At 38.7% G+C, this 15,616-nt stretch overlaps 1 protein-coding gene across 1 annotated transcript in view; it reads left to right on the plus strand.

Moving 5' to 3' along the window:
* The first annotated feature begins 1,955 nt into the window (after positions 1-1,955).
* COL5A2 (collagen type V alpha 2 chain) overlaps positions 1,956-15,616 on the plus strand; it is a 106,632-nt gene continuing 92,971 nt past the window's right edge. Inside the window, 1 exon segment of the mRNA XM_004942396.4 lies at positions 1,956-2,226. Coding sequence (XP_004942453.2) covers positions 2,124-2,226 — 103 coding nt within the window. The 5' untranslated portion in view covers positions 1,956-2,123.

Genomic DNA, 15,616 nt, shown 5'->3' on the forward strand with positions numbered 1-15,616 from the left:
TATATATCTCATATACTGCCTGTATTCTCATCCTTTCTCCTTTTAAGTTATTAATAGTAATTTTCCTGTTCTTAACTAATGATAGAACACTTCCATCTGTGGGAAACCTTACTAGGTATGGTTCTAAAAATGTGTTCTTTCTCTTTTCTCATTTATATAATGATTTTGTACCATGTGTAATTTTCATGTGGTGATTTAGCAGTAGCAGCTTGCTTTGATTATGGCTCTAAGCTACTTGTTTGCTGATTTCTTGTTGCTAATGTGTGTACAGATCTGTGCCAAAGATCAGGTCTGGATCTATCCATAGAAGATCTGGTGTTTCTAGCCAGCATCACATAACCACAGCTTTTCAAGGGAGGTGTGGCTTTGATAAAGTATGACATCAAAAATGTATGACTTTTGAGACCAGCTAACCACTGAAATACTCATGAACCTGTCAAAACTGAACTTCACCTATGACTGGGCAGGTTAACAGATATTAAGTTTTGTTTTATCAGTTTTGAGTTTCTCAGCTGGTACTCACCAATGTTTCTGTTTGCAATGACTCGCATTCCTTCAGTATGTCTCTCTTTTTCTTGTAGTTTCTGCTCCTGAGCCATATTAATTGTGGAATACTATGCTTCTGCAGTGATTACTGTGTCCAGACACAAAGTGAACAGAATTTGCTTTTCCAATTTTGTTCTGTTTCAGTGTAATAATTAATCTTTGGTCTTCCTACAAGAGCAGATTTTATATAGAATTGCACTTCTATACCAGTTCTGGTGTTGCCTTTCTTTTCCTGGGTGCAGAAGTAAACTTCATAGGCTTTTAGGCTTCTGCATGACTTAGAAGGCTTAAATACCACTTAGATAAGTGGAGTGGGCCAGTGTTTCCAGCATATGCAAAAACTAGTGAAAAAATTTACTTCTCACTGCATTCATTTAGAATGGGATTGTTTTCAAAGTGCAATGCCTGAAGATTTAAAAACAAACAAACAAACAAAAACAAAAACAAACCGCCTTCCAGCAGATAGATCTGTATTTCACCACAGCACGCATTGGCAACTCCATTCTTAGAAATGGGAGGGGATTAGTGATACAGCTTCCTTTCCAGAGCATGAACTCTTGGGGGAGAGGAAAATCTAGCATCCTACTCCCAGTTGCAGTGATCCACAAAAAAGAGATTTACTTAGTGCCCGTACTAGAATGCAAATGTAGGGGCATTGTTAAGGGCTAAATGTGAGGTTGGAGGCTACGTAGATTTCCCCTTGTTACTCTGTTAGGTAGAGAGATGAGGGAGAAAGCAGATATCTGATAATTTTGACTGTCATTACGATGCTTCATGTGTAGAGCACCTTCCAGAGGTTTGCAATAGTCATCCCAGCTGGTAGGGCTGTAAATGTAGAGTGCATTAAGCATTTGAGAAAAGATTATAGACAGCCCCGTGGCAGGGGGGAGGTGATTTTACAGGTTCCTGAATTACGCGGCACTGATAGCTCTGTGGCCTCTCTCTGTAGACTGCAGTCGCGTTTGCCAATACAGCTGGAGCGAGGCAGGGGGCAGGTACCAGGGGAGGGAGGAAATCCTCCTCTCTCAGCGAGCTGGAAGGGATCAAGTTCCTAATAAGTGAATCAGCTCCTAGTGGGGCTCTACCCTTCAGTCCCAGGAAGTGTGTGGAGGGGAAAAGCAGGGCTTTTTTCTCCTGGCAGCTTCTTACTGAATTATGCTTTATTTTCTTAATAAATGGTTCTGACACAGCACACACTGCTCAGCAGCAAGAAAATATCCTGCAAGTGTATTTGTAAAGAGAAAAGTTCAAGGAAGAGTGAAGCTAGCTCTGATTCGGTTATTTACCATCAATCAGATTCTTGCTTGGCAGGGAGTGGATGATTATGAGCCTGAACAAGCCGAAAAGGGGCAGGAAGAGAAGTGGAGGCAGCATTCTTCCTATTTAAAGCTGCATCCCCTGAAAAGAGCGCTTGCAGACTGCACTGGAGCTGGTGCTGAAAAAAAGGGCTCTCAGACTTTGTCCCAGGACTGATGCTGAAAGACGGAGAGATTCCCCAGCTGGCTTCATGGTGCTAAAATAACCTTCCATTCCTGCACATTTTGCTGCCCAGGAGGATACATGTCTAATAGCTAGGCATGATGGCAATCAGGGTAGAAATGAGAACTTTTTTCATCCTTGCCGCTTTATTAGGGCTATTCGTCACCATAAAAGCACAAGAAGAGGAAGATTACGATGCTGGTGAGTTTTTCTCTCCTTTTTTTCTTTCTTTCTTTTTTCTTTTTTTCTTCTTTCTTTGTAAGCTGAGTGCTTATTGTGTTATTTGGTTAAGGAAAGAAATGGAAAACTTCTTGGGGGATTTTTGGTTTGTATGCTACAAATGGGACTGCAAGGCTCTCAGTTTGGGAATATAATCAGAAAACAGAGAGGTTTTAAAAGTTGGAGGGTTTTTTTTGGTGTTCCTGGGTCTCTGTGCTCAGTCCTGTGAACACAGGGGAGAAAGGAATGATTAAATACAAAATGCAGCTGTGGAGCACCCTGAAGTAAACCCTGCTGCCTGGCACAAACAACACGCGGGGCTGGAAAGTTTGCAACAAAAGAAAGTACTTAAGATGAGGCTGAAGGAGGCTCCGGGGCTGGAGACCAACCAGAGATGGGAGAAGTAAACACAGGAGCTGTGCAGGGTGGAGTCTTTTTGCACCAAACGACATCTGCTTTCTTATGTTCTTTGTTTTAAAAACACAGAAATGTCATTTTCCTTTCTTCTCTTTTCTTTTGTTTCTTTCTTTCTCCTCTTCCTTTCCCTACTCTGTCTCCTTCCCCCTCTGGCCCTGGCTGCAGAGGCTGTTTAATCCCCAGTGACAGGCTGTGATGGAACACAGCCTTCCCTGCCTTCGTGCTTTCCCACCCTCTGGCTCACTTATCTGAACAGCGGAGGTTTTTAGCAAGCAGTCTTAAAGCGGGAGGTTTGGCCAGCTGTGTACCCGACCTGTGCAACTTGAACTTTCTTAGGCCGTTCTGTATCTTTTCTTATTTAACATCATTTCAGTGTCTGTAGGAGAGAGGTTGGAAGAATTTGTAGTGACTGTCCTCTTTCCTCAGTCTGAGTGCCTTGCTGTCCGTTGGTCTCCTGAAATGTGAGAAGGCTGGTTGCAGGACAGTTTGTCGCTATTGTACTCCTGAAAATGCTTTCTAAGCTTCTTGTGTGTTACACTTCTGGATGTTATTTGGAAAAGAAGGCAGAGGGGCCACTCTGTTGCCATACAGTGCAGTTTGTAGTTATTTTATTCCACTTTTACAAGAGATTTATTTTTCTTGCAAATGTATGTGCCTTGTAATACCCTGCATTGTACCAGAGAGCATGTTTCAAATTCTGGTGATTAAAACAGTGCAATAGTTTTGAAAATTTTGTTCTACAAAGCAAAGCAGGACACTCCTGACTCTGCATGACTGTCTAAGTAGTCCCATAGAGGGGGCACTTTGTATAATCTTGGGAGTGTAATTCGAATACTTGCTATAAAGGGAGACCCATAGTATAAATCTTAGAGGTACATAAAATACAGAAGAAAACACTTCAGAAAATATTGGTCTCAGATGGGGGGCTGGGGGAGGGAGGGGGGGAAGCAAAACAACAAATGTTATGTGAGGTGTCTGTAGGGTCAAGTTATTACATGCCATTTATTAGGTTGCTGCTATTATGGAAATTATGGGATGAGCCAGTAATGTAGCAACACCTTCTGGGATGTACTTTCCATATGCTGATGGCTGAAGAATCTGAGAGGTACGTGGTAACTCAGAGAGCAAAATACACTGTAATAAATTAGTGACATCTGTTTGCACTTATTTCACTCATTCATCTTCCTGTTTGGGAACTTGAATAGCTTTTGTCTACATTAGAAAGCTGCTTCTCATATGCTCAATATATTAAAAATGAAATCACAAAAAGAAAACAAACTGGTCTGTGAGGGATGGGACACAATGAGGAGGGAGGGAACGCATCCTGCATGTAGCCTGGTTTAAGTGCGTAAATAAGGGAGTTTAAATTCTGATGTACTTCCTGACAGAAGCTCACAAGTGGTGCTGACTGGGGAGGTTTGGGTCATGAGTTTGTCTTGGTTTCAGTATTAACCAGTGCAGAATAGTGCGTGTTGTATTGTGCTGCAAGTGGTTTCATCTTGGCAGCTGTTTCACTTCTACCCATTCAGTTGGTCAATGCCACTTGAATATAGGTGCTGTGTTAAATTTCAGAGGTATGTGGGGAGACAAGGACGGCACTTTAAGCAGTGAAAATGAGAAAAATGTATGAGACTTGCAGGAGGTATGTAAAATGGTATTACACCGGTTATTTCTAATACCAACACTGGAGAAGGATGAGAAGAATTAGAAACTGGTTCTGTCAACCACAGTGGAAGAAAGAAATAGTTTTTGTAGAAGTGTCTTACAGAGTTTATCACAGCAAAGGTGAGATCCATATATTGATAGATAAGTGAAAACAATAAAGCTGGTAAAATTGCTTTAAAAAAAAAAAAGCAGTATTACTGCTTACCAATTTTTTTTTTCTGACAGTTACCTTGTACTTTTAAATAATGCCAGTTTCTATATTCTTTTTTTTTTTTTCTCTTGGAACCATTGCAGGTTGATCTGTTCTGCTCAAGAGCATTTGGCTGGCAGTGCTGAATAGTACACACACCTTAAAATGCACATTCAGAATGTGATAAACTGATACTTTGAAGTCTAGTACAGCGAAGTTGGTCATTTTGAGTCTGACTGCTTTGAATGTGCCCATTAAAAGTTACATGAGAATTAAGCCTGCCCTACAAATGCCTAGGAGTGAAAGATCTGAGTTTTATGTTCCTTGTAGGGGCCCAGACAGGCTCAGAGATGGAATAAGTAGCCAGAGGAGGGCTGAAATTGCATTGTTTAAGCTCTGTAACCTCTGGTGAAAGGTTTTCCACACAGACAGTGTTGTCTTTCTTCTTCCCTTAGGATTCAGTATACAGGAAGCAGCTGTATACTGAAGTATATACAGAATATACACAGAAGTAGTATGTGCATCTGGGATCCTTTCTCACCCACTTGAGAGTGTAAATGTGATTGTATTCTTCAAAGTTGTTACTTAAGAAAGCTGGAAACACACTTCTAGTGGAAGATCGCTTGGTAACTTGTCTCAGAGCTGCAGGTGTGGGAATTACCTCCTTCAAGAGGATTTGTCCACAGAGTTGATTTGGGCATAGTGGTGGTGATCTAATGTCACAATCTCCTATATTTCTCACTTCACTCCTTCACTTGTCGTTAGATTTTCATTAGTTTCTGAATCGTGCCCTTCTGGAAAATTTTTTGTTGATTTATGCTTCCTGGTCTGGCTCTGGTAGTGTCATCCCTACATCAGCTGAGATCAGTGTGGGCTCTAGTATTGATTCAAAGTATCTGAGCTAATTTCCTCTTGTTCCACTGTGTGAACAAGAACAAACAAATGAGGGTCATTCCCTCTGAATTCATGATCCTCTTTGACCTCTTTGAATTCATCAGGTCTTTCAATTTGTCTGGAAACCTTACAAAGGAGCGAGGAGACAGAAACAGCTGAGCTGGTTGAATAGGGGCTATTAAATATGCCCATCTACCCCTCCCTAATAACAGAGATAGTATCTTCAGGGGGAAAACAGGTTAATGTGTTGCACAGTCTCCTCTCTATCACAGGTACTGGAAATCTGGTAACAAGTCTGCTGCAGCTATGAGAAGGAAAGAGAATTATTGAGCATACCAGATGCTCCTTTGGTTTTCATAGATCTTTGAACATTAAAAGGGAGTCTTCAGGGTTCCATTAGAAGAATGATATGAAAGAGGGGAAAATAGTCTGTCTTGATAACTCTCGCTATTTTAGTGAGGATCTCATAGTGCTTTGTTCTTCTTTTCCCCAAGTTCCAGATCCCAAGATCACTTGCTTAAATGCTTACCTGTGCTTTTAGTAAGTGTGTGTGTATGTGTGTAGGTATCAGTGACTGTGGGTCTAATTTTTGCAAATAACTGAAAAAAGAAGTGATTGTGGGTCCAAAAAAGCAGAAAATATGAACCCGTTACTTATATTTAAAAGAAAACCAAAACCAACTACCCACAAAAAACAGTTCTTTGGGGGCTGACTCATGACGTGACTTCGGAATATTTGTGGTTGGCTCCCCTGCCCATGACAGTGTGGGGAAGAGAAATTTCCAGAGTTCTCAAGAAGATTCCTCCTACTCAGACTGAGTAGGCTCTTGCTCAGAAATTCTGCAATCCATACTACTGATGTCTTAAGCCATGCGTATCAGCTCATGTTCTTTTTTTTGTTGTTGTTGTTTTTGTTGAAGATTTTTTTGTTTGAAGAATTACGTGCGATGGTTGTTAGTGTAGACATTGTTTTACCACGATGTTTCCATACATAGATAATTTCACTACAAACTAAATGGTCATTTCTTTCACTCAGTCTCTAATTCACATTTTGGCATGCTCACAATTCATTCCGTGGTGAAGTCCTTTTATCTTTACAGTTTGTTTCACTGCAATAACATTTGGGGTGATATGTTCATGCAAAACACTGCAGGATTGGTTCTGTTTAACAATATATATTAAAGTTAAGCCTTTTTTTTTGGTTTATGTTTAGAAAAAACCTTTTAGAAAAAAGAATATATGTAAATTTCAATTTATTATAGGTGTGCCTAAGAAAACTTTGCTTAATGGCAGTTCCTGACATTTTAAGTAGTATTATTTAGCCAGATTTCTCTCTGGGCTAGCTGGAAGTTGTATGACTTGTGTGTGGTTAGAACTAGAGCTGGTCAGCTCACCAGATTACTTGGTTTTTAGTGTTTTGTGGGAGAAGAAAACACATGGATTCTTCTGTGTACATGTGGGGAAGCAGTTACTCTGAAGGCAAATTTTTATGCAACACTACAGTCCTTTAAAAGATCCAAGCAGATGTTCACGGCCTGTCTGTAGCTATTTTTCCGTATACAGAGAAAGGCTATGAACTCAGAGCCAAAAAAATAATACAGTAATAATAAAAAATAGTCGAAATTCCAACTGCAGGCATGTGATCTGTCCTTATATGTACACTGATTGTTTCACCCATGTTTGTCTTTGTGACTCTGCTCATTTTTGTATGTAAGCTCCTGACAATAAAAGAATTTATGAGAAAAATTTGATTAGAAAGAAAAACTCCCTGGGCTGATGCAATGAATTCTCTTTGATCAGAGAAGAAAGACTGAACTTATACCTTAACTTATTTTATAGACAAGAGAGCCTATCCTCATTATAAAGCATAAGGCAGAAATAAATCTCCTTTATTGTAAAATGAAAAATTAATCAGATTAATTTGGAATTACATTTTTATTGAGAAAGGCATCTTGGACTTTGAATCTTTGATGTGTGCAGCAAACAGCATTGTGTCGTCTGCCTGAAATCTTAGACTGCAACAGCCCCTCTTGCTTAGATTGCCCTTCTCAAGCCCTACTGAGGGTGTCACATGCAGAAGGTCAGATGTAGTTTGAACTGGAATGTGTGATACATATTTGGTCATTAACTCAAAGTATAATGAGAAGAAGATAAAATGATGGAGTTTTTAGTACTGTAAAATAACTGTTCTTCAGTTATTGAATAAATGTATGCTTTCAAGCTGTGTAAAAGTTGCTGATAAGTCATGTAACATTCAGGGTAAGAGAGGTACCTTACTGGTGACATTGTGTACTGTTTACATATCTGATGTAGTCAATACAATATGTGTGTATAAATTATAACTCCGCTGTTTTTGTCATGAATTTTATTACGTGATTTATGTTGTTTTTTTTTTTTCAATTTAAATTTGGAAATTTCAAGAGTTAGTGCAGCTGTTGAGCTACTAGAAAGTGTAAAGCAGTGATACTGTCCATAGGAAATAACAAAACATTTTCTACATTCTACACCTTCTCTGAAGCAAACTTCAGTGGTAAGTCACTCCTTTTGGTCATGTTTATTCCACTGAAGGGATGTGGTCAAATCACAAATTCCTGCTTATTCTGGTTTTGCCTGTGGCTCACCCATGCCTATCATTTACTATCATTTGCTTCTTCACTTTGTAGTGCTGAGCAACTTAAAGCCAATGGGGGACTCCTTGCTACTTCTGTAGGATTGTAGTTTGATGTAGAAGACGTAGAACTCCACCAGCCATTGTTATGCACCTCTTGTACTGCTCCAGTGGCTGACTGGTCTTGAGTTGGGTGCTTGCATGTCAGCAACATGGATGATGGGCCAGGTTCTGTGTAACTGCACTGACAGATGGATCAGGTGGACACTAAGGAAGTTTGACTTGCTTAGATTATTTTGAAACAGAAAGTAGCAAGAAACTTTTTTTTTCCTAAGTCACCCAATATTACTTGAAATTGTCTACTGTAAAAATACATGTTGTGCCGTTTCAAGAAATAGCATATTGCTGGAGGTCCTGGAAGGGAAAGCGCTGTATACTTTGCATGCCCTGTGACTGATGCATTTCTAAAATTCTAATCAACATTTCTGCGTGTTTTGGATGTATTTCAAGATAATAGTTTAAAGAAACCCAAATATTTAGACTTTGTTATTACTGATTGCAGGGAAGGGCACTGGGACCCTCTTGCTTCTAAACCTTTTTGCAAATTTTAATTTTGAATAATCACCAAATGAATATGAAAACCTTTTGCAGATGAAGGAAAGTAGTTACCAGTAGTGGGAAATCTAACTCCCTGTTGCTTTTTCTTAGCGATAGAGGTTTTTGATGCCATGATGCCTTAACACATCCTTGGTATAGACCAAGAAAATAGTTGATAGTTCTGAATTTATTTAGAGTCAATATTAGAAATCTATTTTTTATAGAAAATATACATATTGAATATTCTGTGACTCTCTTTAATGCTCAGATATGATTAGAAACTATAAATGTTACTCATAGAAATACTGATAGTATTTTTTTCACTTTGGTTTCTTATGTTAACTGTACGTCCATCTCATACTTACTCCTGAGTTGCATCACACCTTAGTCTATATATGGTTCCCATCTGCCTCGCTGAAAACTTTAACATGCAGCATAAGCCAGGGGAGAGGTTGACTGCCATCGGATTTGTTATTAAAATTCTCGATTCATAGGTTAATTTACATTTATGAAAGTAATAGTATTCATGGAAGTTTGGATGCTGCTAAGCACTCAGTGCTGTGGTAATTAAAATCTCTAAACAGTTGCTTACAGTTATCTTTCCTTTCCAGCAACCTAAATTTTTCATAGCCTGCTGTGCTGTCTTTTATTCTCGCAGTGAGAACAATTCCATTACTCTGCTCTCCCACCCGCGTTTGCTGTGGAAGGGTCATGTGTTATGTAAGCACGAAGACTAAGGAGGATTGTCAGGGGGTCAGCGGCGGTGTGCTGCTGTCTCATACAGGAAACCACTGTTCGTGCAGACCCTTGAGATTCTGTTCATATTAGTTGCTGAAGAAAAGTCTTCTCTCTGGAGAGCTAGGCTCATGTTGTTCCTTGGCCATGCTACTGACAACTGAAGGTAAACTGGTTTGGAGTTTTGGAGAATTTGTGTTTTTCTGTATCTTTGTGTAAATAGTACAGTGGGGAAACTGATATAATAGGGCTGTTTTTGTACTGAAAAACCTCCACAGTGTTTTGTGTCTTCTGTGATTTTCATTTATAGCATAGCATGGATGGACTGCAGAATTAATGTGAATCTCTGTGCCCCAGTTCTTGGGATAATGGGGCTAAATAGAAACACAAACAGCGACTCTGATACTGCTGGCAGGAATTCAGAGTTCTGGACGTGAACTCGTGGAGAGTAGGAACAAAAGTAAACTGTTTCATTGAGGCCTGTTCCCTGCTGTGCGGTAGATGGCTGATGAGAAGGTCAATATGTTATCTTCTCCAATAAGATACTCGCCAGCATCCTTCAGGAAGCTGAGAATCTTAAGTGAAGGATTGAAGGCATAATGTCAGTGTAGTGTAGAAAGAGATGAAGGAGGTCAAATGTATCATCGTGAGACTATGTTTTGGCCCAATTGGTCCAAGATTAATACTGTGCTCTAAAATGACAATGAAAGTGCAAGGAAAAAAAGTCAAGAAGAGTTTGCTTCTTATTTGGGAAAAACTTCTGCCACTTGACCCTGCATACCTTCAGGTGCGTTCAGAAGCTGTGCTGACAGTTTGCTTTAAAGCAAACCCTCTCTCTTTCTGGAGATCATAATAAACTTTGATTGATTATTTATTTAATCACTTTCTAGTCCAAGGTCTCCTGTTTTGTTAAATATCCCAGTAGGCCAAAGAAAAATATTTGGGGAAAAACAGAATCAGCAAACAGTAGCTGTACATGGTTGCTTAGCTGTTTTATATTCAGCTTTGCTCAATTTCTTTACAGGGTTCTACCAAATATTTATATGTATGGAAATGTGATGTAATGATTGGTATCCTGCAGTGATTACTTTCATTTCATTTTCTTCCTATCTTAGTGATTCTTTCCCTTAGCTGCAGTGCCTTAGGTTTGCCAAATACACTGCTCCACATGTGCAGTGGCTGGGAAACAGCATCCTGTGGCACATTGTTGAGATAAGTGATTGAAATTTCAGTGCCAATTGAGATCTCACTTTAAGCCATCAGCTTAAAGAAGTTAGGGTCCAATAAAAAGGAGAGCATTTTGGTGGTATCTGTAACAAGGCCCATAGAAACCTGTCGAATGAGCTACCATGAAGGCTAATCACTGAGGTCTCCAGCTCACAAAGCATGACTGCTGATACTAGCTCAAAGCTTTCAGGTATCGTTTCTACAGGGACAGCCCATTTATTTATTGCAGTTTAGGAAAAATTACTGTTTGCTCATCAGAAGTTTTGAAAATCTGTTAGATGTCAGGTACTTTTTTTTTTTGAGATATGAACATATTTTCATATTTTGGGGTTCAGATTTGCAGGTGGTACGGAGCATCTTCCTGTGCCCTAGGACAGAACTTGAGTCTGTTTTTTATAAAACAGATCCTGTAAAAACAGCATGAATTGTCTGAGTAGTGAAGGGAGATGCACGTGACAACAACTTCCAAAGACATGATTAAGACTTTCATAGACCCAGTATTCACATCAAAGTACTTTGATGTCATTTTTATAAGCAGGTCACAGAAAAGGCTCTTGGTTTTGCATCTGAAATCCAATTTTTGTTTATTCAAGGCTTTGTTTACAGGAAAACTTAGTGAAAAAAGAATATTTTAATTTTAAATTGCATGTACAAGAAAAAGAACACAACTCTGACTTTAATCTTATGTTTCATATTTAGTTTAAATACCCTTAATTTAGAATTATTTCTAGTCAGGAATTCTTTGGACTAGAAAGCTACTTGTAGAAGTACTTTTTTTTTACAGAAATTCAGATGTGCTTTTAATTTAACGAATGTTAAATTCTAAATGAGTGTAACATGTAATGCATTTGATATATATGTGTATGTGTATAAAATGCAGTTTATGTAGTGCGGAGTCTCAAGACATGAGCCGTTGTATGGGAACTACATTGCATGACAAATGCATCTCACTGGTCAAGGTAACATAGGACAATTTCCAGATGTTTAAATGCTTGTTTTGGCAAGAGTTGGAAAACACTGGAACTTGCATTGGCAACAAAGGAAGAAAGGAAGTGAAGAACCCAATGTAAGAGACCTCAAGCCTGGTGACAAGGAAAACAGAACATGGTAAATGGAGCTGTATGGAGAAGGAACGGCTAACAAAACAGTATGGCTGCTATGACAGCACTGGATATTAAAATTACACTGATGACTGGCAGAGTGCCAGAAGTTCACTTTAGGGCTGCAATTAGACAAATTGTCTTTTATCATTTTTCATTTTTCTGATTGAAACTTTTGCTCTAGTCAGTCTAGACCTTGATTCTGAGATTGGGTAGTTTTGATGTGATTTGTTTTTATGTTGTTACTGTAAATTTCAGGAGTTTCCTATGAATTTTTGTATTGCTGATGAATGCAAAGCATCCTTGGTCTATTGTCATTTACATACTGAGTCATCATGCTAATGATATTTTTGTTGAATCACATGGATTTTCATGTTGAATAGCTGACGTGTTTCAGAGGTAGAATCTGGCTCCTCTGCTAAGAATTCTCTAGACAGTGAACCACAGGAATTGTAGCTTGTCAGGTTTCAGTAAGTACACCTCTCTGTTGGGTTTGCCTTCCTTTTAGTACATAGTCCAAAACTTTGCAGCTTTACCGTATTGTGTCAAATTGAAGTTTTTTGTGTGCACACTTGAAGTTTTTTCTTTTTAAGGGGCTGGGTGGGAGAGAAGGGTTAAACCTTGACCTCATCAGGATATGCATATTTGCCATTTTGAAGGATGCCAGGGCCAACCACTGTGAGTTGTACTGCTCTACTTTTTATTAGTGATATCTTTCTCATGGTTTTACAACCGCGGATATGGAGAACTGAACACTTTTTTTTTTCTTTCTTCAGCTGTTCTCTGTTTCTTTGAGCCTGCCCTGGTTTCCTAAGAAATCTTTGTAGAATGGAATTTGTCTGTTTTACAGGCACTGTGCAAGATGGGCAGTGCATTTTGTTTGTGTTTAAATGTAATGAACACAGAAAGTAAATATTTGGTGATTTTAAACCTCCCATTCAGCTGAGTACTTTAGAATCTATCTTCAGGCACGTTAATAGCTTAATTTCTTAGAATGGGTTGATTGGTATTTAGCTGTGTTTTCCTAACTACCTTAATGAATGAGGACTTTAATTATCTCAGTTTTTCATTTGAAAGAGGGCAACAAACAGCAGAATCTATTCATCTGAAGTAAGAAGCAATTAGGAAAAACAGTGTAGCAAGGAGTTACTTGAAATAAGAGTAGTTACCTTGGAAATCTTGTGTCAATTATACTGAAAAAAATGTTGGTGCACATAATGATTATTTTCACAGAAAAATATTTCATACTTTCATGTTTTAAATCTATTTAGATATTTACAGTATTAGAGGTGTGCAGGCTTTTCATAATCCACTCCCACATTAAACCATGCTGAGTTTTGCTGTCTTCCTGTCCAGATTCACATGATTTCGACTGAAGTTTGCTGCCAGTCATGAGTAAATATGAGCCCATAAACTCAGCCTAGTTTCTGGTTTCAAGGAAGACCATGAGAATCTCAGCAGCTTTGAAGTGAGCCTGCTCTTTGCTCGGATCTGACTCAAGTACAGGCACTGGGGGGTCTCTGTGCTAAGAACTGGCAAGTATGGCCTCCAAGGTGTTAAAGGCGATCCACGTGCTTGGGTATTGTAGATGACCTCTTGGTGAATTTTACAAGAAGCTACATAATATTCAGATAAGGTTTAAGTTTGTCATACAATAAAACGTGCTTAAATTGGGTAGTAGTTTGGGGTCTGGTATGTATAACAACATAATATTGGAGCTGGTTTAGATAAGGGTATGTTTTTATTAAGACTACTTTCTACTGACTGCTAGAATTTCCACAGATTATACTTCTGGTCAGAAAGAAAAAAAATCAGAATGTGTTTTTCATGAATTGGATTGGAAATACGATGGCTAAATTCACACTTCATCTTGCCCTTCCTTGCTCTCTTTAAAATATATATATTATATCCTCCATTATGGAGGTTGAAAGGCTGAAATTCTTTCCTGAAGTTTGGAAGACAGAGTTTTCTAATCATTTGTTTATACACTGTAATACAGTTCACAGCGTAATGTAAATAGCAGGGCACTGATGCTCCAAAGTCTGCAGACAAAACTGACTTAGAACTGTTTATTCCAAGACAGAGCTAGTTTTAGGACATCTTGTCGTAGTCAGGCAATACAAACAGCTAATCATTTTGAGTCCTTCTGATATGCAACAAATTGTCAAGTTTGAAACTAGAACTATTTGCATAGGCCACGTTCTCTTAGTATTTGTTTCAGTAAGTAGATTTTTTTTTTCCTCTCCTGAGTTATTTAGTATAAATATAATCGGGATTTGGCAAACGATTTCTGAGCTAACGCAGGAAAAGCTGCTCTTGCCCCTTCCAGTGTGCTGTAGAAGCAAAGCTTCTAGTATTCCTGGCTGTGCTCTGAGAAGACAACAAATGGAAAAAAGACAACCAACTGTGGCTGAAGTGAGCTTATTAAAGGAAATTAGGCGTGGTTCTTGTTGACAGTAGCTTCTGTTAAACTGAAAACTAATATCCTTCATTTGATTAGGAATAACAAAACCAATTTTTTTTGCAGGAACACAGTTACTTAAAAGAAAAGCAGATTCTGTGTAGGTCATTACAGGTGATTAGAAAATTATAGCAACTACGTTAATATGTTTTTCATGCAGTGCAGCACTATCTCTGGTAGCATCTGAAATCTTTCTGAACTAAACACATCCCCTGTTCCTACAGCTGATGTAGGCATGTGTCATTCATCGTGTGTAGCTTTGCCATAACTGCTGGTAACCACTGGCTTTTGGGACTGGAAAAAAAAATGGAATTATTTCTTTTCCTCTCCCTCATCCTGTGGGTAACATGTAGGAGCATGCTACCAGACAGCTCTGGTTTTGGAAGTAGAACTGTCTTCACACAAATGTCCTGAGGGGCAATGTTTTTCTTTCAGCCCAACTACATGCGTAATGAATTTTCCAGCACCTGTGGTAATGCACTCCGTGCTGAATTACAAGGAGTCTGGAACGCTTACAAAATTCAGGTTTTCTTAGCCTTTGAAATTTCTGGGTGTCAAATGTAATTAAAGCTCAAGTCATATGTTGCGCCAGTGCTTTGGGTAGTGCTTAATGAGAGAAACTTTCTGCACCAAGAGACATCACTACTATGTGTGTTAGCATGTACTATTTTGTCTGGGCACCAACATCTGTTGTCCGGTTGGAAGGAAAGATTTAGTGAAACCTTGGACAGGCTGGTATGTCAGTGAGAATATCAAGAAGGGGAAGAACAGAGAGTAGTGGGAAAAACAAATGTATTCCAGTTACCTTTGATACAACTGACTTTGCATTTTTGATTCAGGAGTGTTCTCTTTGAGTCACAGTATGTTTGAATTTTCTATATTTTTTTTTTTACAATATGTAAGTAGTCCAGCAATTACCTGAAATTAAGCACTGACCTTTGTAGGACAGTTTTCTACTCAGCTGAAGCTGTTAACTTTGTTAATAAAAAGTTAGTACTAAAATAATGAAATAGTACTAAGATTTCAGGTGCTTGAGGTCTGATTCAGATGGAATAAGTTTTTGAAGCAAGGTTTGGAGCACATTGGGAGCACAGTCTTTCTCCTCCACAATACACCTTGACAATATTACAAATTCTTCTGATCTGTGACTAAGTATGAAGATTTCAGGGCTGCAATATCAGTTTTTTTTATCACCACGCACCAGTACGGACTTAATGCAAGAAGTACTAAGCTGGAGAGAAATATTTCTCAAGATCCATTTGAAGTGCCTCATTAACCATACTTTAATATTTTTGCATTATATGGACGTTAAAATTGATTTTATTTCTGGATTATTTTCTTGAAAGCATTGTATTGCCATGTCATTTGTAAAATGTCAGCCCCTTTAAAAATGATCTGCATACACATACATGTTAGACACAAGGGAGTTAAGGGTGTTGCACTGCTAACCGGTAAGGAAATAGAAGCACAGAGGGATTA

Source organism: Gallus gallus, chromosome 7 (genome assembly GCF_016699485.2).
Source record: "Gallus gallus isolate bGalGal1 chromosome 7, bGalGal1.mat.broiler.GRCg7b, whole genome shotgun sequence".
Taxonomy (NCBI): domain Eukaryota; kingdom Metazoa; phylum Chordata; class Aves; order Galliformes; family Phasianidae; genus Gallus; species Gallus gallus.